Source organism: Saccopteryx leptura, chromosome 10 (assembly GCF_036850995.1).
Source record: "Saccopteryx leptura isolate mSacLep1 chromosome 10, mSacLep1_pri_phased_curated, whole genome shotgun sequence".
Taxonomy (NCBI): domain Eukaryota; kingdom Metazoa; phylum Chordata; class Mammalia; order Chiroptera; family Emballonuridae; genus Saccopteryx; species Saccopteryx leptura.
Genome location: NC_089512.1, coordinates 13,201,927 through 13,224,831, shown reverse-complemented (window position 1 = coordinate 13,224,831; position 22,905 = coordinate 13,201,927). Strand labels below are relative to the sequence as shown.

Genomic DNA, 22,905 nt, shown 5'->3' with positions numbered 1-22,905 from the left:
AATGCCCATGTGTAGGGGGAAGGCCTGTTGGGCTACCTGCTGGCTACTTCTAGGTATTATCATCTGTTAATTTTTGTGCAAAGTTTAAATTTTAGTAGGCTAATATGTAGTGGTCATTTTCTTTAATGCTCCTTTAGTGCCATGCTTAGAAAGGACTTCCACAAACCCCAAACTTGTTTTGCTTGAATATGAAGTTACCCCAAATAAAATACTCTTCCCAATTTTCCCAATGGGAAGATGAACAGAAGTAGAATTCTTCTGCTCCTCATTGATACATACACTTTTAGAGGTGTTGATGTAGTAATCAATAAATTTACTTAATCATATATTGATTGGGAATTGTTGCCTTTATCCTCTCTTATCTCACAAACCCCTTTTCCTGAAACCTTTGGTTGATCCCTTTGACAGTGCAGTCTCACCGTCAGAACCACGGCTTTGCCCAGCACGGCGGTGGCACTCCCTCTGAGTTATTCTGAATCAACTATAGCTCTGCCACCGAGGTTTTTAACTCAAGCTACAAAGAGACAGTCTCATAATATTAGCTTTTAAACCTATGCTGCAGGTATCCATTGCTGTTCTTTGCCATGAACTAGTTTACTGTTTTATTTTAAGGTGTTTCCTCTTCCTAAAGATAAATCTGCACAGAGTTTAAAGAGTCGAGGTTTGTTATGAAAAACATAGTCTTTCCACTGTTCTTTGTCACCACCCTAACCACCACCCAGGGCAACCACTTTGAACTCTTTCACTTGTAATTCACAATAAGCTGTCCTCCATGTCCTTATAGAGCAGGGGTCCCCAAACTACGGCCCGCGGGCCAATGCGGCCCCCTGAGGCCATTTATCCGGCCCCCGCTACACTTCCGGAAGGGGCACCTTTTTCATTGGTGGTCAGTGAGAGGAGCATAGTTCCCATTGAAATACTGGTCAGTTTGTTGATTTAAATTTACTTGTTCTTTATTTTAAATATTGTATTTGTTCCTGTTTTGTTTTTTTACTTAAAAATAAGATATGTGCAGTGTACATAGGGATTTGTTCATAGTTTTTTTTATACTCCGGCCCTCCAACGGTCTGAGGGACAGAGAACTGGCCCCCTGTGTAAAAAGTTTGGGGACCCCTGTTATAGAGCATGCCCATACTGTTCCTGGTTAACTGGTCAGTCTGCATGATCTCTCACTTCCCACCAGGGAGCAAGAGGATTCAGCATCTTACACACACACACACACACACATCCTTCCCATCTCTTGCCTTTCGCTAAATAATCATAAATCAGTGCTTCTTTATTATGTCTATATAAATGTTATTCCCTGCTGAACCATGTACTAAACTATAGTTAATGTTTTTCTACTCTTTTTATAATTTTTAAAAAACGGTGAAATGTGCCATACATATCAAAGGTACATATCACGGATTTGCACAGTTTAAAGAAGAAGGAGAAAGTGAATATCTAGGTTAAGGGACACAGCCTTCCCATCGTCACATCCCCTTTCTCTCCTCAGAGGCCTTTCTTCTGAACTTCTGTGTTCATCATCCCTTTCTGCGGTTTTAACCATATCCATGGACGTCCCTGGACAACACTAAATGAAAAGTTAAAAGAAGTACAGTGTAAAAGCAGTGTACTCGTAGGGGTCAAGGGGCACCCGGACATTTCAGGTCACACTGCACCAGATGTGTGACAGTCTGACACCTGCATTGTCAGTCACGTGGACCAGTCGGTTCTCTATGTCTGTCTTCCCTACGTGTGAAAAGAATACAAAACAGCAGGAAACCCCACAACACAATTAGATATTTTAGTTCTTTTTGGCCAAAAGAGTCATTTAAGAGGAATCTTGCCCTGGCTGGGTAGCTCAGTTGGTTAGAGCGTTGTCCTGTTATGCCAAGGTTGCAGATTCAATCCCTGGTCATTGCATGTGCAATCTGACCCCATTGCACATGCAGTCAAGCAACCAATGAGTGCTTAAATAAGTGGAACAAGTTGATGTTTCTCTCTCTCTTCCTTCCTCTCTCTCTCTCAAATCAATTTTTTAAAAAAAGGAATCTTGATGGTGAAGGGAGGCAGAGATCTAAGCAACTGATTTGAATTTTCCTAATTGCATGTTTCTTATTAGTGTCTGCCTTTGTAAAGTCAGCAAATTTTTGTCTGAACAGTTTATCCACTTTGGGGAGTTCACTGGCTGTAGGAGAGAGGGGCGAGTCAAAGATGACGGTGCTATGAAGTCACCGAGGTCGGGGATGTAGGACCATGACTCAATGTGAAGATAGACGGTGATGAATTTGAGGCGTGTTGCATTTCAGCTGGGACACATGAGTGGAGACGCCCAAGGTTCTGACGTTTGGCAGATGGACTTGGAAGAGCTGCCAGCTGAAGCCACCGGGCGTCGGTGTGTCCACTCTGCTCCTTGTATGGGGAGAGTTCGGGGGCGGGGGTCTGAGAGGGCTGACGTTCAACGTGGGCAGAGGAGGACGGGTCTTTAAAAGGGCCGAGCTTGAGAGGAATGGGCTGGAGATGACAGGAAATGGGCATTTTGAAAGTCAGAGCATCATGGGAGCCAGAGGAGAAAAGACATTTCAGAATCAGTGCAGGGGCCAAACACGAACTATGGGCTGAACGGCACAGGAGCAAAGATCAGCCCAGTGGCCCTGTGACTCAGCAGGAAGGCCTTGTGACAGGGATCCCCAAACTTTTTACACAGGGGGCCAGTTCGCTGTTCCTCAGATCGTTGGAGGGCCGGACTATTAAAAAAACTATGAACAAATCCCTGTGCACACTACACGTATCTTATTTTAAAGTAAAAAAACAAAATGGGAACAAATACAATATTTAAAATAAAGAACAAGTAAATTTAAATCAACAAACTGACCAGTACTTCAATGGGAACTATGGGCCTGCTTTTGGCTAATGAGATGGTCAATGTGCTCTTCTCACTGACCACCAATGAAAGAGGTGCCCCTTCCAGAAGTGCGACGGGGGCCAGATAAATGGCCTCCAGGGGCCGCATGCGGCCCGCGGGCCGTAGTTTGGGGACCCCTGCCTTGGGACCTTGGAGAGCATGTCTGTGGAATGCACTGTGCATGGGCCTGTGAGAGGAGGGTGTGCGAGTGAGGAAGTCAACGCTGATCTGACCGTAAGCCATCGGCTCCTGGCTGCTAAGGAGAGAGATGTAACAACTGTATTTCCTACTTTCTGTACCGGATGTTTTGACATCTGGGCCCTTACTGACCCTGGAGAAACAGCGAATTCATAAAGATAGTAAACAAGCCACCTGTGAGTGTACTTTTCAAATACTGACCAGCCAATCCAGAGCCCACACCCCCACCACCTCCTCTATGAGGCTGTCACACCAAGGGCCGCTATTCCCCTGCCCTGATCACCGCAGAGCCAGGTATCAGACAACTAGGGACAGCCCCTGTGCCCCAGAGCCCACTGAAATTATTCAAACTAGCTGATCCGGACCCACTGCCCTCATTCCTCACCATGGGAACCCAATAAAGGCTCTTACCCATGCTTTCTTTTCACTCCCTCTGCCTCCTGACCGACCCCGGTGCCTCCCCCGGTGGCCCCCCGTGGTGTGGAAGGAACGGGTGGAGGCAAGAGAGGGTGGGAGGGAGGGAGGAAACACGGGGGAGAAAAGGCGTGACCCAGTCGGTTACTGAGAGAACATGGGAAACGGAAGCTAGCTCTACCCCAAATAATGGCATGATTCTGAGAAAGCTTCGGAACCTCTCTGTGGTTGGGTGCCTTCACAGAACATGGGGAACCATCTATTAATTCTTCTTAATTAACAGTTAAAAAGAGAGCAGATATTGACTCTGTCATTGACAAGCTATGTTGCCTTTGTCTTGACAAAATAATACCTGTCTCGTAGTTTTGTTTCGAGGGCTTAAAGGACCCAGCTCAATGGCATTCAGTAAGTGGCAGATCGTGTTAATTACATAGCAGCGCCAACAACTCCAATCAGAGTCTTTTGATACAAGAAAATAGTGACTTTTTAAACAATATCTTAGCCACTCACTAAATATACAGTGGTACCTTGAGATACGAATAGATCAACAGATCAACACATGAGTTTTTTAAGATACGAGCTGTGACTCGGTCCGTATTTTTGTTCGAAATTCGAGTGAAATTCCGAGAGAGGGAAGCTGCCACTAGTTGGCGCGTTGGCGCATGGGTCCAGTATCAGCAGTTTGATATACGAGTTGACTGACTTACGAGCTCAGTTACAGAACGAATTAAATTTGTATCTCAAGGTACCACTGTAAACCAAAGCCTTTTAATTTTTACATCAATACATTGTCTGGATATTATAGATACGGTCCAGAATTAGTTAATATTATCAGCAATCAAATAAATCATCTCATTCCAACAACCACCTTGGCCCTTAATTTAGAGGAAAACACCTCACTATAGAACATGATGTTACCATTAATGAAACAGATGACTAAACCAAAAGTGTAGGTACTGGACACTTTTTTGAGGAAGAGAGAGAGAGTCAGGCAGGGAGAGAAAGGGAGAGGGAGATGAGAAGCATCAACTCATAGTTGCATCACTTAGTTATTCATTGATTGCTTCTCATACATACCTTGACCAGGGAGCTCAAGCTGAGCCAGTGACCCCTTGCTCAAGCAAGTCAATGACCTTAGGTTTCAAGCTAGTGACCTTTGGGCTCAAGCCAGTGACCATGGGGTCATGTCTATGATCCCATGCTCAAGCCAGTGACCTCAGGCGGGGCCTTGAACCTGGGACTTCAGTGTCCCAGGTTGATGCTCTATCTACTGTACCACCACCAGTCATGCTTGAGCACATTTCTTTTTTTCTTTTTTTTTTTTTGTATCTTTCCGAAGCTGGAAACGGGGAGAGACAGTCAGACAGACTCCCGCATGCACCCAACCGGGATCCACCCGGCACGCCCACCAGGGGCGACGCTCCGCCCACCAGGGGCGACGCTCTGCCCCTCTGGGGCGTTGCTCCGCTGCGACCAGAGCCACTCCAGCGCCTGGGGCAGAGGCCAAGGAGCCACCCCCAGCGCCCGGGCCATCCCCGCTCCAATGGAGCCCCAGCTGCAGGAGGGGAAGAGAGAGACAGAGAGGAAGGAGGGGGGGGGTGTGGAGAAGCAAATGGTCGCCTCTCCCATGTGCCCCGGCCGGGAATCGAACCCGGGTCCCCCACATGCCAGGCCGATGCTCCACCGCTGAGCCAACCGGCCAGGGCCTCTTTTTTTTTTTTTTTACAGAGACAGAGAGAGGGTCAGAGATAGGGACAGACAGACAAGAACAGAGAGAGATGAGAAGCATCAATCATCAGTGTTTCATGGCGACACCTTAGTTGTTCATTGACTGCTTTTTCATATGTGCCTTGACCGTGGGCCTTCAGCAGACCAAGTAACCCCTTGCTCGAGCCAGCAACCTAGGGTCCAAGCTGGTGAGCTTTACTCAAACCAGATGAGCCTGCGCTCAAGCTGGCAACCTTGGGGTCTCGAACCTGGGTCCCCCACATCCCAGTCTGATGCTCTATCCACTGCACCGCCACCTGGTCAGGCTGGGCACATTTCTTATTATGAGTGTGAACATGTTATCAGAGCAGAAGTGGCACACATCAATGAGTCAGGACATGAGAGGTGAGGTAATATCAGATGCAACTGCATGGTTCTGGGAATTTGGTTGCAGAAAGTTGTGATCATTTGTATTCTGAGGATGAGGGAAGTGAGATGCAGAAAGATAGACTGACCTCTTCAAGGGCACACACTGAGTGACGAGGTTGGGGAAAGAATCCACACATGCTGACCGTTCCTTGCTGTATTGGTCACCAGGTCATACTAATCAGCACAGGGAGGATGCAAGATTGCCCGTCTAGACCAGCACAGCTCGGAGTGCAAATTTCTGCAGCTAGAGCAAGAACAGCAGCTTTTTAAATAAACTCAGTTGAATTCTCTTACCCACTTCAAGTTGATTCTGATGAATAAAAGAAGGGAACACCCCAATCAGCTTTTTTATAAAGAAGAAGGCAAAAGAAAAGCCATAGTCAAATGACATTGATTCCTGCCTCCAAACAGCTGAGGCTTAAAGAAATCGTTTCATCCCCTGTCCCCCAGGCTTGACAACTGCCTGAATGGATGCGAGTCAAATCCACTGAACCACATGGAGAGGAATGAATCAGGCATGAGGGCAGAGCCAAGAGCTGTGGGGACCCCTGAGAGATGGGAAGGTTCGGGGCGAGCTCAGTGCCAGGGTTTTTTTTTTTTGTTTTTGTTTTTTTTGGGTTTTTTTACAGAGGCAGAGATAGACAGGGACAGACAGACAGGAACAGAGAGAGATGAGAAGCATCAATCATCAGTTTCTCGTTGCGCGTTGCGACTTCTCAGTTGTTCATTGATTGCTTTCTCACATGTGCCTTGACCGTGGGCCTTCAGCAGACTGAGTAACCCCCTGCTGGAGCCAGCGACCTTGGGTCCAAGCTGGTGAGCTGTTTGCTCAAGCCAGATGAGCCCGCGCTGAGCCCGCGCTGAAGCTGGCGACCTCGGGGTCTCGAACCTGGGTCCTTCTGCATCCCAGTCCGACGCTCTATCCACTGCGCCACCACCTGGTCAGGCAGTGCCAGGGGTCTTAAGTCTAGAGAGGGCCAGATAGGGACACCTCTGCTTGTTTTATGATCTTTCTCTTTGGAACCGCCTCCCTTCCAGGGCAGAGCCAGTGCAGCAGCGGTGAAGGGCACAGGGTCAACTCCTGGATCTGCCTCTTACTACCTGTGTCCTCAGGCAGGTCCCATAGGCTCCGGCTCCTCCTCTGGGAAGTGGGAGTCATGACAGTCCCTACCCAATAGGGCGGTTGTGAGGAGTACATCAGTAATTGCTATAAAGGACTTAGAAGGTTGCCTGGCATTATGGGAAATACGTACAGGGTGAGAGCTTCCACATAATAGGCATAGTCCGTGTGGTCCAGGCAAGACCCGGGGGCTTTGCGGCCAGGTGGAGCTGCCTCAAACCACAGTCCTGAACCCCGTTGAGCCTCAGTTTCCTCATCTGCCTCCCTCTAGCTGCGGTGCAACTAGAGAAATCGTGCATAGAGGACCCCGGGGCAGCTGTGGGTCTGTCCTATGGCCATCTCCTCATTTCTTTTCCAGGCTTTTCCTCCTTCTTGCTATTTATCAACTCCAGCTTCTCGCTCGCTCTTCGCAAGATGCTTCACATTAATGGCAGTTGTCACGTACCAACTGAGCATGACACTTTCAGCCTCCTGGCCGTGTCAGTCTGCAAATTCCCAGTGACACACTCAGGGGTCCCAGCGTGAGGGCTGTTCTTTTTCATTCAGCCTCTCTTGACTTTTCAGAACTGATTGCTCCGACTCGTGCTCAAGGGCCTCCGCGCTGTCAGAACCGAGGGAGTCCTGTTTTCCAAACACCTCACTGTCACCCTCGTTTTTTTCCCGTTGCTTTGAATCAGTAATGTCTCACCTCACTGTGCTCGGTTGACATGCCAAATCTGTCCTTGAACTCAGTGGTTCTCCAGGTGTGGTCCTCAGACCAGCGGCACTTTGTTATAGATTATTTGGCGGAACCTTGCTGTGTACAGTGATTTGAGTTTGTAGCAACAGTATTTTGGGCACTTTTTTTCTTCTTTTTATAACTAACGCCCCTGGAATTTAGAAAGAGCATTTGAATTATTCTATTCCTCTCCGAAGCTTTTTATCATTCAGTCCACTTCTTTTGGAGAGTCAGCTAGTCTATCTCTTGTCCTACCTAAGTAGAGTGTGATCAAAATTAAAAAAAAAAACAAAAAAAACAAAAAACAAACATCATGAGGACTCAGAAGAAACCTTGTTAATTTTGCTAGGCCAGTGGTATTGGGCTGGAATTGAGCTTCCTGAAGGCTCTCTTACTGCTGGTTCGAGGACCGTAGTGGAAGTAGCAAGGTCTCCAGAATCGCCCGGAGACTCCCCCATAGTGAAATCAGTGTGCACAGAGCCTGGCCATGCCGGGCTGATGGCCTCCGGAAGCCTGGCTTTGTCACGAGCAGCCAGGATCTGAGCAGGTCTTATATAGGCCATGCCTGCCTTCTCACAATTGCTTTATATTAGTTTAGTAATACGTGTGCCGAAGGGAGCATGCATTATTTTAGCACGATGAACCACAATCGGTCTGGCCTTCCTGGGCGAGGTTTTCATGTGATTGTAATTTTAGTGCTGTTCTTGTGTTGTTGTGTGACTCCAGTCTGTCTTCTGAAGGAGAATGCATCATGTTTACAAATGTCCTCCCATCACAGGAAAAAATTAGAAAACAGCTTACACAAGTGCCTTGAAGTGATTAGTATTCATGATGTGATACGTAGGATTTTTTAGGGAAGCAATACAATAATTGTAGAGTTTCTTCTGATTCCTTGATTCAGGGGGCTGTGCACTAACCCTAACAGAGGTTTTCTGGAAGGAACACTGTCTGATCAGACGTCAGGGCACTGACCCACGAACGAGGTCCGCGTCTGTTCCCAGGTCTGTTTCTAGTTCGGTCAGTGATGTAGCAGCAACTTACTTGTTCGCATTTTCCTTGTGAATTAGAAAGGATAATTTATACCTTCAACACTCCCTTTACTGTTTTTTGGGGTTTTTTTTTTTTTTTGTATTTTTCTGAAGCTGGAAACGGGGAGAGACAGTCAGACAGACTCCCGCATGCGCCCAATCCACCCAGCACGCCCACCAGGGGCGATGCTCTGCCCACCAGGGGGCGATGCTCTGCCCCTCCGGGGCATCGCTCTGCCGCGACCAGAGCCACTCTAGCGCCTGGGGCAGAGGCCAAGGAGCCATCCCCAGCGCCCGGGCCATCTTTGCTCCAATGGAGCCTTGGTTGCGGGAGGGGAAGAGAGAGACAGAGAGGAAGGGGGGGGTGGAGAAGCAAATGGGCGCTTCTCCTATGTGCCCTGGCCAGTAATCGAACCCGGGTCCCCCGCACGCCAGGCCAACGCTCTACCACTGAGCCAACCGGCCAGGGCCCTTTACTGGTTTAATACCAGCTGTTGATCAGGGACTCCCAAATCTCTATATCTCATCCAGATTTCTGTCCTTCTAAGACCTGGACTAATATATTCAAATGCCCGCAGGTACTGCCGCTTGCAGGTGCCACGGGCACGCCAAATTCCTGTGTCCTAACTGAACTTGCCACCCTCCTTTCAAACCTGACCTTCTCCTGCTTGTATTCCATATCCTGGTTAGCTGCGTGACCGGCACCCTCTTCATCCAAGCCAGGAGACATCGTCCCCTGTCAAACAGTGAACCCCTCGAAGCCACAATGGGGTTTACTCGCCTTTATAACCCCAGTGCCATGCACTGGACTCAGCACAGCAAAATGCTCTAAAACAGTGGCCCCCAACCCCCGGGCCGTGGACCGGTACCAGTCCATGGGCCATTTGGTACTGGTCCGCAGAGAAAGAATAAATAACATGAAACGTCGTCAGAATAACAAATTTAAATACAGCCTGAATAATGAGGACATGCTCGTTCCTCCTTTAACTTAGCCCAATAAATATCGTAAGTCCAACAATTATATTTAAAAATACCACAGTTTTTACGCCAGTCGCATAATTTTATTTTGTGCATTTATCCGTCCCACCCTAAAGGCCGGTCCGGGAAAATATTTTCTGACATTAAACCAGTCCGTGGCCCAAAAATGGTTGGGGACCACTGCTCTAAAACATGTGTCTGGATTGAACCAACCTCTAGAAGGACGGATGGTCCCTACAACCCTGGAAATTATTTCTGCGGATCGTGAAGAATAGCAACCCTGTCCCCTCCCCACAAAAATAAATGATAATCCACAGCTTCTTTGGTGATTATTTCTACTGCCAGGGTAGAATGAACTCCTGTGACTCTAAAATCGATCTGAACAAAGCTTGGTACTTTGTAGATTTTTATGTTTCTATTCTGCACCAACTGTGATCTGAATGTATCTATATATTTAGTTCCTTTCTTTCCTGACCATGTTTCTCGGCTCCGGTCTCTCTCTCTCTCTCTCTCTCTCTCTCTCTCTCTCTCCCTCTCTCTCTCTCTCTGTCGCTCTCTCATCTCAGATGCAGTCCTCCTTTGTACCAGCATTGTAATAGGCACTTTGGGACACTGTCTTTCATTTCACAACCTGCAAAGTTGATTTTGTAAACACCATTTTAAAAGGCTGAGACTGAGGTTCAGAAAAAGTAATTCCTAACTTTTTCAATGTCACACACAAGTAAGTGACGGGCTGCAGTGCCAGCCCTGTCTCCCCTGTGGCTCCAAGCCTTCCTGACACACTTTTGGAGGATGCAATCCTCCTTCCTTTTACTTGGGAAACTTTATAAAGACGCAACATCATCCTTTTCTTTTTATAAAGAGGTATATGTGGCCCTGGCCAGTTGGCTCAGTGGTAGAGCATCAGCCTGACGTGCAGGACTCCCAGGTTCGATTCCCGGCCAGGGCACACAGGAGAGGCGCCCATCTGCTTCTCCACCCCTCCCCCTCTCCTTCCTCTCTGTCTCTCTCTTCCCCTCCCACAGCCAAGGCTCCATTGGAGCAAAGTTGGCCTGGGCGCTGAGGATGGCTCTGTGTCCTCTGCCTCAGGCACTAGAATGGCTCTGGTTGCAACAGAGCAATGCCCCAGATGGGCAGAGCATCACCCCCTGGTGGACATGCCGGGTGGATCCCGGTAGGGCGCATGCAGGAGTCTGTCTGACTGCCTCCCCATTTCCAACTTCAGAAAAATAAAAAAATAAAAAAGAGTATATGTTTATGCAGTGTTCAAAACAACAGAAAAGTTACCCTCCATATCACTAGAGACAGCATTTGGTTCATTGCCTTCCAGTATTTTTCCTATTTATAGTTACATTTTTTAATATGCCATGCTGTTTTAATTATGATGTATTTATAATTTATCTTAATATCTGATAGGACAAGTTTCCCCCTCCCCTATACATTTTTCTTTTCAAAACTTCTCTTAGTTAGAAAAAAATCTTAATTTTTAAAAAGTGAGAATTTCTCTCAATCCGCTCTACTCTGTGGAACGGGCCCATTCTGAATTCTAGACACACAGGCCAGAGTTCTCTCCGTGCAGAAAAAAATGCCATGTTAAGAAGCTCAGATTGAAGAGACTAACAATAAATGATGACAAAATAAATCCAAATGTGTTTATTGTCATCTTTCAGGAGGATTTATTTAACACTTGTGGGATCATTGGTGTTCTTCCGAATGCCTGCCTTGAGCTGAGAATTAGTGACGGCATTGTGACCGCAGGCAATGAGACAAAGCTGGGGGAGGGGGAGGGGGGCGGATATGCTGTTGATTCTCTAGCTACAGAAAAGCAGCTTGACCTTCTGTTTCCGTTGGAATTTAGCTACCAAAGAGAACTTTACCCTCCAGCGTCTTCCCAGCTGCCATCCTAGAAGTCCCCAAACAAAAGTCCTTTCCTGCCCCACTTTGCAAACGGAGCGGATTAGCCCTTGCAGGCGTGGAACGGGAGACAGTCTGCTCGGGCTGAAGCTGCTTCCCCTGGCCTTTCTGGGGCCTTGTAACTCCTAAAGCTCGGTGTCGTCACTCTTTGAAGACATTAGTCTGGCAGTAGTGGGCAGGGAGCCTTGTCTGTGTTCGCCCCCTACATTCCTGGCACAGTGCCTGCCACACAGTACTCTCAAGTAAATAGTGAAGGGCTGAAAGAATGAATGAGAAAGGAGAGAAAAGGGGGAGGAGGAGCAGGAAGCATCAACTCCCATGTGTGCCTTGAGCGGGCAAGCCAGGGGTTCTGAATTGATGACCTCGGCGTTCCAGGTCGACGCTTTATTCACTGCGCCACCGCAGGTCAGGCCAATTTAATTTATATTGTTCTACTGGGGAAAAGCGGTCGTTTTGAAAGCATGAATAAATGTATTATCTGTTCTAAATGATTAACATAATAATATTGTATATTATATACTTTCGGTTTGGTATTTAATAAAATGTCCCTCCCACACACACACACACAAAAAGAATGAATGAGTGAAGCAATGAGGGAGTCCTGGGGCAGACGCGGGGTCCCCTCTGCCTTCCGTTCCAGCAGGAGGCCTGCCCGAGGTCTTTCCTTCTTGTCTCCGCTTGGCTGGAGTCGTGTCCGTTAGGCGGAAGCTGGTGGCCTCCGGGTGGGCTGGGGGCTCTGCCGCTCACTTAGCCTGTCCGCAGCCTGGGTGCTGCGTCCTCACAGCCCTCTGCCCACACCTCTGCTCCCTGAACCGCCTGCATCCTCTGCGTGTCCTCTGAGCCATGAATGTTAAAACAAGTGAAAGAAAAGCAGTATTATCAAATGAGGGTAATCATGACTGAGCCTTCCCTGGGGCTTCCAGGAAAGCTCTCCACATTAATTTTAAGTCGAAACATAATCTAAAACACATCACTTCTTAGGAAAAGCTTCCTGCTCTCCCAGCTGGTCTATGGCTTTGCTGGTCATTCTCCAAGGACTCAATGCCATCCTCCCTCCCACCTCCCAGCGGCCCCGGGGGGTGCCTGGAGTCCACTCTGTGACTCCAATAAGCTGAGGCGTCCTATTTTACAGGTAACTAAAGTGCTTCTAAATGCACTAAAGTTTTGGTGTAACCAGGAAACAGAGAGCTCATCCTATGATGTACTCAGGTTATTAGAACCTGGCTCCAAGTAGCAGAAACCCAATTCAAAAACATTTACACAAAAGTAGGAATTTATTTTCTCATGTCATGAAAAAGTCCAAGGGTTGACCTCAGGCTTGAGTAAATCCAGGTGTTCAAAGTATCCCAACAGGATTCTGTTCCTTCCCAACATCAAATCTGCTTTTGTTCAGAAAGCCTCAAATATCCTCCCAAACGATGGCAAAGATGTCCCTGGAAGCCCTAGGTTTTCATGCTGCCATGGAGTCAGCCCAGCAGATAATGAGCACCTCTTCCCGACCACAATAGTGACAGCCCCCACCTCGCCCCTGATTGACAGGTCTGTGTCATGTGACCAACCGCCCAGGGATGTCGGGCAGTGGGGCCGGCCTTGGGAAGGAGGGGATAGTGTCTCAAAAGGAAAGAGAAATGTCCTTTTTTCATAAGAACGAGGGGCTCAGCAACACCACCCCCCACCAGTAGTACTGTGGACCCTCAACAGGTCCTTCCTGGCGGTCACCTGCGCCCGGAACAGGGCGGTGTGCAGGGGAGGAGCCTGGAGAACATCTCTCTTCCAGAATTGCATTGCTTTTGTGCTCTTAAAGCTGTGAAATAAATCATAAGCCCAGAGGTTATGATCACCAAGGACAAAGTCTTCTGTATTTTTTTTTTCCTTTTCTGCTGTATTATTCTAAATCCTGAAAACAGCTTTGTGGGGTTTTTTGCAACGACAGACGCTGGTTGTAACGAAATGCTATAGGAATATACCCTGGAGAGAGCCAGCTGCACTCCACGTGTGCGTGGCTCAGCTCCCTCTTCCGGTCCCTGTCAGTCACCTGCTGCTCGGGGCAAGACACTCCACCTCCCTGCATTTCTCTTTATCATTTAGGAATATGGGAGTCTGTTTTGTAGAGCCACTATGAGAACCTACTGAGCCATTAGGCCTCTAGATACCTTATGGTGTGTGTTATATCATTTAATCCTCAAGCAGCCTGATAAGGTACTCACTGTCAGCCCCATTTTTTTTTTTAATTTTATTTATTCATTTTTGAGGAGAGAGACAGAGAGGGAGAGACAGAGAGAGAGAGAGAGACAGAGAGAGAGAAGGGGGGAGGAGCTGGAAGCATCAACTCCCATATGTGCCTTGACCAGGCAAGCCCAAGGTTTCGAACCGGCGACCTCAGCATTTCCAGGTCGACGCTTTATCCACTGCGCCACCACAGGTCAGGCCTGTCAGCCCCATTTTATAGATGAAGATGACGAGGCTGAGAGCGGGTAATTTATTGGTTCAAGATCATGCAGGTAGTAAACCCCTGGGCCTGGGCCGGCCCCAGCCGGCCCCAGCACCCATATGCTCACTCATTGCGCTGTCCTTTGTGAGAATTCAATCAGGATTCAAGGAAAGCCTTTGCCACCGTGCCTCAGAGCAAGCATACAAATCAGTGTGTTCATTTGTATGAAGATACTGGTAAGTTATATATAAACTATACATACACTCGTATATAGGCCGGGACAGAAGTAGGCTGACAGGTGTTCATATGGAGAATAATACAGTAAGTAATAAATAACTATACAAGAATATACTGTGTTCCACATACTCACAACTGTATACCGGCTTTTGTCCCCGCTCCGTATAGGTGTGTTCTACCGGAAAGAGGACACAGATAAGAAACAATTTCATAAGTAACTGTTCATTAACACATTAATGTATGGATTATCTCATTAATAATGAACCATGAATAAGTGAGTATGAGGGACAGAGAGGCACTTACAAAACTATGGAGAGAGGAAACAAGAGCAAGAGGCTGGAAGCTGTGTGAATGGGCGCTGGTATTTCAGGGTGGCCCGGGAAGGCCTCCCACAGGGGTTGATGTTTGTTCAGAGAGCTCCAGTGGTTAAGCCAGGCAGGCCACTGGCAGGCTTGGCTTTGGGGTACACGCAGTGGTGGGATTCAGCCAGTTCGCACCAGTTCGGCAGAACCGATACCTAATTATTTGTTAAGCTCAGTGAACAGATTGTGAAAATGGCACTTGTCATCAGGGTTCTCTCTAGGGTGAATGCCCGGGCAGCCATCCAATGTGGAAATCACAAATTTATGTTCCTTACTCTTTTTTTAACATTCATCTGTGCAACAGAGTATCCTAAGCACCAATAGTGATGTTCATTCCGTCCATAGTTGAAAATAATTGCAAGTGAGGATGCTAATCAAGAAGCAATATGGAGGCCCTGGCCAGTTGGTTCAGTGGTAGAGCATCAGCCTGGTGTGCAGCAGTCCCGGGTTCAATTCCCGGCCAGGGCACACAGGAGAAGCGCCCATCCGCTTCTCCAACCCTCCCCTTCTCCTTCCTCTCTGTCTCTCTCTTCCCCTCCTGTAGCCAAGGCTCCATTGGAGCAAAGTTGGCCAGGGCGCTGAGGATGGCTCTGGTCGCAACAGAGCGATGCCCCAGATGGGCGGAACATCACCCCCTGGTGGGCATACCGGGTGGATCCCGGTCAGGCGCATGCGGGAGTCTGTCTGACTGCCTGCCCGTTTCCAACTTCAGAAAAATACAAAAAAAAGCAATATGGAACCACCCTGGCCGGTTGGCTCAGCGGTAGAGCGTCGGCCTGGCATGCGGGGGACTCAGGTTCGATTCCCGGCCAGGGCACATAGGAGAAGCACCCATTTGCTTCTCCACCTCCCCCCCCCCCTTCCTCTCTGTCTCTCTCTTCCCCTCCTGCAGCCAAGGCTCCATTGGAGCAAAGATGGCCCGGGTGCTGGGGATGGCTCCTTGGCCTCTGCCCCAGGCGCTAGAGTGGCTCTGGTCGCGGCAGAGCGACGCCCCGGAGGGGCAGAGCATCGCCCTCTGGTGGGCAGAGTGTCGTCCCTGGTGGGCGTGCCGGGTGGATCCCGGTTGGGCGCATGCGGGAGTCTGTCTGACTGTCTCTCCCCGTTTCCAGCTTCAGAAAAAAAAAAAAAAAAAAAAAAAAAGCAATATGGAAATATCCTAAATAACAGCTTTATTGTTTTTTTCTCAGGGATTATTTAATATTTTTTATTATAACATAATCTCTTTTGTTGTTCTTATTTAAGTATTGAATGCATGAAATAATAAATTACCTTTTGATATATCGTGGGATTATTTTTATACTTAAAGCAGTCATTGGGGCAGAGAACCGGTTGTTAAATTATTTGACTCCCACCTCTGGGTACCTGGGTAGGATCTGGTGGGCAGGCATGTGGGGGCTCCCCCAGTGCCAAACACAGGAGGAGTCACTGCAAGGTGGTCACTCCCGTATCGAAGTCCTCGTCCTCCCCAGTGAGGTGGTTCAATGTTTTTAGAGAACTGCTTTCTATTCTTGACCTAGTACAGAACATCCTTGTACCGATTGTCCATTTACTTGTGGATGGGGGCCAAGTGGCCTCCCTGCTGTTTTCAGAATTGTTAAATGAGCTTCCTGACTCCTGTCCCGTAACCCGGGCCTGCACTCTGCACCCTGCGCCTCCACGCTGGACCTCGGCCTGAGTCCCGGCTCTTCTGTCTGATTCGCAGGACGGCGTTTTCTCGGGCATTTTCAGTTTTCCAGAAACCTGTCTGAACCTCTGGCCCTGCTCTTCCCCTCATCCTTCATTTGTATAGGGTTTCCCCCCCCCATGGGGCATCTTCTCGCATCTCCCGGGGGGTGGGGGTTCTACGGAGGAAGGGCAGCTCCGTGTTGCTCCGTCCCTATTGACTTAGAGCCTTCCATATTCATTTTGCTGTTCTGAATTTTCTATGCAGTATTATAGTCGTAATAAGAAAACTAACAACCAAAGCTGTTCTTGAAGTGGGAAGGATTTAGGAATGCGTTCTTGTCGGCCAGAAGAGAGAAGAGTCACGTCAGGGTTTCCTACCGACCGCGTCAGGACGAACCAAAATTTTCCGGGGAATATTTTGCTCTCAGTTGCACTTTTTATTTTTCCAAGATGAATTGGAAATGTTCCCAGTGCGGTAACAGTGTCACACACGAAGCCTGCTGATTAAGCAGAGGTAGTGTCTTCAAATGGCAAGCATGTGGAAGCTTGCTCTTGAGACAAACTCAGTGCACGGTTCTTGTGCTGGTCTTACCGAGGGTCACTCTTGCATCTCTGCTCACTGGGCAGTGGATGGCCTCTCTCACTTGTCTGGGGGTTGGCGGCATAACAGCTAGAGGAATAGGGGTGGCTGGGCCAAGTGTCTCTCGTCATCGCAAAGGGTGCTGTGGGTTTGCTTCCCAGAGCAAGGGAGGACACCACCAGGCTCCAGACTCAGAGCACATCTCTGTCTGTGGTCAGAGCACGTCGGCCAGCCCAGGCCTGAAGAGCAGGGACGTGAGCACGCACGTGGTCAGAAGGAGCTACAAAGTGTTACGGCCGCCGTTGTGATCCACCGTGCAGTGATCCTATTTCCTTAATTGAAGTTTTCCCCTTTTTTATGCTTCTGTGTTTTCTTCAGGCTTCTGAGAACCCAGTCTCTGGAATGGTTCTACAATAACGTGAAAAGCCGCTTCAAACGCTTTGGCAGCGCCAAGGTCCTGAAGAACCTGTACAGGAAACACCGGCTGGAGAGTGGCGCGTGCTTCGACGGCCAGGGTAGGCTGGCGGCCTCCCGCTCCGGGAGCCCTGGGGGCTGGCGGGGGAGAGGGAGGCCTTGGGGGGAGGCCCCATCTGCTGAGGCACACTCCCCCGGGAGCCCTGGGGGCTGGCGGGGGAGAGGGAGGCCTTGGGTGGAGGCCCCGTCTGCTGAGGCACACTCCCCCGGGAGCCCTGGGGGCTGGCGAGGGAGAGGGAGGCCTTGGGTGGAGGCCCCGTCTGCTGAGGCACACTCCCCCGGGAGCCCTGGGGGCTGGCAGGGGAGAGGGACGCCTTGGGTGGGGGCCCCGTCTGCTGAGGCACACTCCCCCGGGAGCCCTGGGGGAGAGGGAGGCCTTGGGGGGAGGCGCCGTCTGCTGAGGCACACTCCCCCCCAGGAGCCCTGGGGGCTGGCGGGGGAGAGGGAGGCCTTGGGGGGAGGCCCCGTCTGCTGAGGCACACTCCCCCGGGAGCCCTGGGGGCTGGGGGGGGAGGGAGGCCCCGTCTGCTGAGGCACACTCCCCCCGGAGCCCTGGGGGCTGGTGGGGGAGAGGGAGGCCTTGGGGGGAGGCCCCGTCTGCTGAGGCACACTCCCCCGGTTGGAGAAAGCTCCTTAACTGTCCAACTCTAGTGAGGAGCAGAAATAAGACGTACACCAAAGCTTCCGTTAAGCGGTGAGTCTTTCGGTTCCAGCACCGCCACTGGGCTGGATATGTGAGGAACTGGGAGGACCAGAATATTTCTGCAAATCGTGGGCACTTTCATTCTGGATCCTTAGAAATGAACGATTTGGGGCCATCTTCCCCTAACGATTGAAACGTTGGCAAGTGGTCTTGTGTAGACGGGTTGCTCTGGAGACACCCTGCACGTGCCTTTCTTCCTACTCCAAACTCTCTCCCGATACCAGGCCCCCAGGGTGACGGAAGGGGAGCAGGGGAGAAGCGGCAGCTTCCTCCAGGAAGCCTGAAGGCTGACTCCTGCCTGGGCTGTTCTATCAGTCGAAACAACCGCTGCACGTAATCTACAGCAGTGGTCCCCAACCCCTGGGCCATGGACCGGTACCGGTCCACAGAGAAAGAATAAATAACTTACATTATTTCCGTTTTATTTATATTTAAGTCTGAACGATGTTTTATTTTTTAAAAATGACCAGATTCCCTCTGTTACATCCGTCTAAGACTCACTCTTGACGCTTGTCTCGGTCATGTGATACATTTATCCGTCCCACCCTAAAGGCCGGTCCGTGAAAATATTTTCTGACATTAAACTGGTCTGTGGCCCAAAAAAGGTTGGGGACCACTGCTCTAGAGTGAGAAATTATGCTGTAGTTCTAGTAGACCAGCCAGCAGAAGGAAGTTGTCAGAACATGAGAAGCACATCCTCCCAAAAAAGCTACTTCTTCCTGTCTGGAGGCAGATTTTTTTTTTTTTTCATCACTCTGCTGACAGAGATAAATGCTTTTTATCCACAAGAAGGGGGGGGGGGGACGACTCTCCTCCATCTCATCTGGAGCTTTTTCACCATCATTATTTTGTATTCTCCATAAAGTCTTCAGTGTGTCTTATCTAAAAATACGCCAGCCACTGAAGACAGGGGAGAAACCAGACGGAGAGTCATTAGCGCCTTTTGTGGTGGTTGCTAGAATCTCTGTCTTTCAAACCCCTCAGGAAGCCTACGTAGCGAAGAGAGCAGTGCCCAAGGTTGCCGCATGTTACTTTCATCTTCTCTTTATGGGCTTTTCTAAAGAAAAATTAAAAGCAGTGGTGTTAACAGGAGTTTTTCAACCCAAAAGTCTTTCTCAAGAAAGTTCCAGAACAGAATCGGCTCACTCATTTGCATCCCATCTTTTCTTCCCCCCTCCTGTCCATCCTCCGGTCTGCTTCCTGGACCCCTTGACATGTCCGCAAACTCAAACCGCCTGGGCGTTCTTTACTGCATAACGCAAACGGAGGGGGAGAGCCAGCCCATGTGGAAACTCATACAGTGTAGGACGGGGTTCCGATGTCTCTCCTTCTCCCGATGACCCCCTGGTGGAGCAGGCCGAATTCCAGTCAGGCCAGCTAGGGGCTCTGAAATCCTCCAGTGTCATTTTCAAAGGAGAATTATTCGTTAGGAATAACTATCTGTCCACGATTGAGGCAGGGCTAGGTCCTGGGCCCTCTGTGGTCCACCACTTTCTCCGCTGGGGCCTCCGCCCAGACAGCAGCTCCTCTACCACCACGTTCCCCAAGCAGGGCTCGGAGCCCGGCACAGATCACGCTCTCCAGATCGCACGGACCAGCTCAATCTTAAAGCATTTTTGTGTGCACCCAGACACTTCATAGACTGGTTAGAATTAGTTGCTTTATTACAATTGGTACCACCATTTTAATTAAGATTTTCTTTTGATAGCCACAAAGACAGGCAGCGGGAGACACTTGATGAGATGGTACTCACGCCAATAAAGCCATGATTCTAAAACAATGGGATTTAGCCTACACGCCACCTGGGAAATCTAGTTCCACTGCAAGAGCTTACGTGGCCTCCTGGCTATGTTAGGTGACTGGGGATCATTACCATTACCTTCTACCCCCCACCTGACACCCCTGTACGGTTGTCACCTGCCATCCTCAGTCCTGTCTACACATTCGCATCACGTAGGGAGCTTTGAAAACAAAAAGCCCGGTGTCCAAATCATCTCCCACACCCGGTCAATTTACTTCGGAACCTCTAAGTGGGCCCAGTACAGATATCGTATTGCTTAAAGCTCCCTGCTTCACCTTAAGGCCCAGCCAACTTCACTATAATTTGTCCAGGAGAATTCTGAATAAATGATTTCATCTCCAGTTCATCTAAGAGTACTTATTTTCAGAATTTTGATTGTCAGAACACCGTATGCAACATCCACAGCGTGCAAGGCACGTGCGTGCTATGCTCCAGCACTCTCAGTGCAAAGCTCCTTCACCTACAGAACATCTCTGCCGCGTGAAGCAGGGGAGTCAGCCAGAAAAGCAGTCCACTGAACATGCATTTGGTTCACAGAACCTTGTGGGTCCCCCATCACAGGCCCACCTTGTATTGCCATCAGGCCCTCCCCAGCTGGCCTCACTCCTCCCGATGCCCATGGCAGGGGGCCGGGTGAAGCCTAAAGGGAGACCCACTAGTTTAATCAGACGAATGTAAGATGTTTTTATTCCATTGGTAAACATGATTGAATACCTGCTATATGCCCGCCTGGTTTAAGAATTGGAGGTTAGCCTGACCTGTGGTGGCGCAGTGGATAAAGCGTCGACCTGGAAATGCTGAGGTCGCCGGTTCGAAACCCTGGGCTTGCCTGGTCAAGGCACATATGGGAGTTGATGCTTCCAGCTCCTCCCCCCTTCTCTCTCTCTCTCTCTCTCTGTCTCTCCCTCTCCTCTCTAAAATGAATAAAAAATAAATAAATAAATAAAAAAGAATTGGAGGTTATAAGACAGACAAAACCTTCATCTCAGAGCCAACGTTCCGGTGGAGAAGTCAGGTAAGGAAATAAATGTATTTTAAAGGTAGAAGGTCCAATGGTGGTGAGTGTGCCCATGGTGCATCCGATGGGTCCAGCATGGCACTTTTACCAGTCATCCAAAAACGAAGCGCTGTGTGAAAAGATGAAAGGAGCCACTCGTAATATATTTAATCCCTAGACAGCTGGATAAATAATTGTTACGTTTGTATTTAGTATTAGATAAATAAAATGGAAAAAACAGTCACGGCTTTTCTTTATTTAAACTATAAATCTGGTTTTGACATGACTCTTGAAAAGTTCTATTACATCTTTTCATCTGGGATTTGAGTAACAGACACAGTCTTCTGAAAACGCTGAGCCATGTGCAATCAGAGGTCCCTCCCACTCATGAATGATGTGACTTAATGTCGTCCGGTGGCTGTGCCAGGGCCTTCCAGAGCAGTTCCATTGCTCTATGCCCTTGGAAAAATCATGTCATCCTAAATGACACTCAAGCTCCCACCTATGGATCTAAAGGAAACAGGGCGAGGTGTCATCCTGGAAGATGTAGAGTCCTCTGGTCAGCTCAGTGTCCCAAAGGTGCTCTCAGATTTTCTCCTGTGTCTCATACCCCCACACTCTCGTTCTCTCAGCAGATGCCCTCACCTCCTCCTTCACAGGGTAGACAGTGCGCATCTCTGCATCTGACCCCTGTCACCTTCCAGGAAGGTCTGGGCGTCACTCATCCATGCCTTCCTTGTTGCCTGTGCCGCCTCTCTCTTAACTGGGTTCTTCCTATTGATTTGTACACCCGTCCAAGCCTCTCCCATTTTCTAAACCCATCCTGGCTGTACACTGTCCTCCACTTCCTGCCCCACCAGGCCCTTTCCCCCTTTCCGGTCACACGCACACCCCAGAGAGAGGGCTGCGTGCATGGCTTCCGTTTCCTGCCCTTCCTCACTCCACACCAGCCCTCCCCTGCCGCACAGCAGCCAGAGCGTGCTTTGAGAAGCACAGATCTGACCGGTTCAATGCTGTGGAACCCTTACCGCCTTCACGTGGCTGTTGGGATAAAGATGAAAACACCAGTGAGGCTCCCATGACCTGTGTGGTCTGTCTCCGGGTCAGCCCGCCCTAGGCTGCTCTCCTCTCCGCAGCCCAGCCACACTGCCTCTCGTTTAGGTCCTGGGAAAGGTTGGGGTGGGGGCCGTGCTACGCTAGGAATCAATGTGAGAAGAAAAGGTGACTGGTCCAAAAGGGTAGCATTGTGTAAGCCAGTGATCCCCTTACCTATTTGCAGGGCTAACTTAAAGTCCATAGTGGTGGTCTACCAGTTCACTGCATCCATGCTCACTGCAGACCTTTCATAATCAAATTCTCTCTCTCTCTCTCTCTTTCTCCCCCCCCCCCCAACAGGAGAAAGTTTTTTTGAGGCAAACCTGGAGAATGAAGGAAGTGTTTCAGGCAGCGATTCAACTTTTTATAGGCAGTCGGAAGGTAAGGTTGCTTAAGAATTTATAGCTAATGAGGGGTTGGAGGGATGGAAACACCTTCTGATACTGTCAGGGTCTCCTTAGTTGCACTGAAACCACTCATACAATGATGTATTGCCATGTGGGAGTCTCCACAGGGTTGCCTGTGGTTGCCTTTTGTGTGAATCCATCATCAAAATAGATGAGTGTATCCCAGATGGGGCCCAGAGAACTGCATTTGCTACCCAACCAACAAATGCTTAAAGATCAACTTGTAGCCCTGGCCGGTTGGCTCAGTGGTAGAGCGTCGGCCTGGCGTGCAGAAGTCCCAGGTTCGATTCCTGGGCAGGGCACACAGGAGAAGCGCCCATCTGCTTCTCCACCCTCCCCCTCCTTCCTCTCTGTCTCTCTCTTCCCCTCCTGCAGCCAAGGCTCCATTGGAGCAAAGATGGCCCGGGCGCTGGGGATGGCTCCTTGGCCTCTGCCCCAGGCGCTAGAGTGGCTCTGGTCGCGGCAGAGCGATGCCCCGGAGGGGCAGAGCATCGCCCCCTGGTGGGCAGAGCGTTGCCCCTGGTGGGCGTGCCGGGTGGATCCTGGTTGGGCGCATGCGGGAGTCTGTCTGACTGTCTCTCCCCGTTTCCAGCTTCAGAAAAATGCAAAAAAAAAAAAAAAAGAGATCAACTTGTGAGTGCTCGGGAGCTGAAGCAGAAAGATCGATACACCACGTGTGCACTTCATGTGAAAATAGTCTTATAAAGAATGTGTCACTTTTATACAATGGAATACTACTCAGCTATAAAAAAGAAGGAAT

General features: G+C 49.3%; 1 protein-coding gene across 5 annotated transcripts in view; it reads left to right on the top strand.

Annotated features, from left to right (window-relative positions):
• The window catches only part of MYRIP (myosin VIIA and Rab interacting protein), a 223,616-nt gene that overhangs the window by 133,238 nt on the left and 67,473 nt on the right, over positions 1 to 22,905 (top strand). For all 5 annotated transcript variants that reach the window (XM_066350731.1, XM_066350730.1, XM_066350733.1 and 2 more), the window contains 2 exons: positions 17,047 to 17,183; positions 22,039 to 22,119. In XM_066350731.1, the coding sequence (XP_066206828.1) occupies positions 17,047 to 17,183; positions 22,039 to 22,119 (218 nt within the window). The remainder of the gene's footprint in view (positions 1 to 17,046; positions 17,184 to 22,038; positions 22,120 to 22,905) is intronic.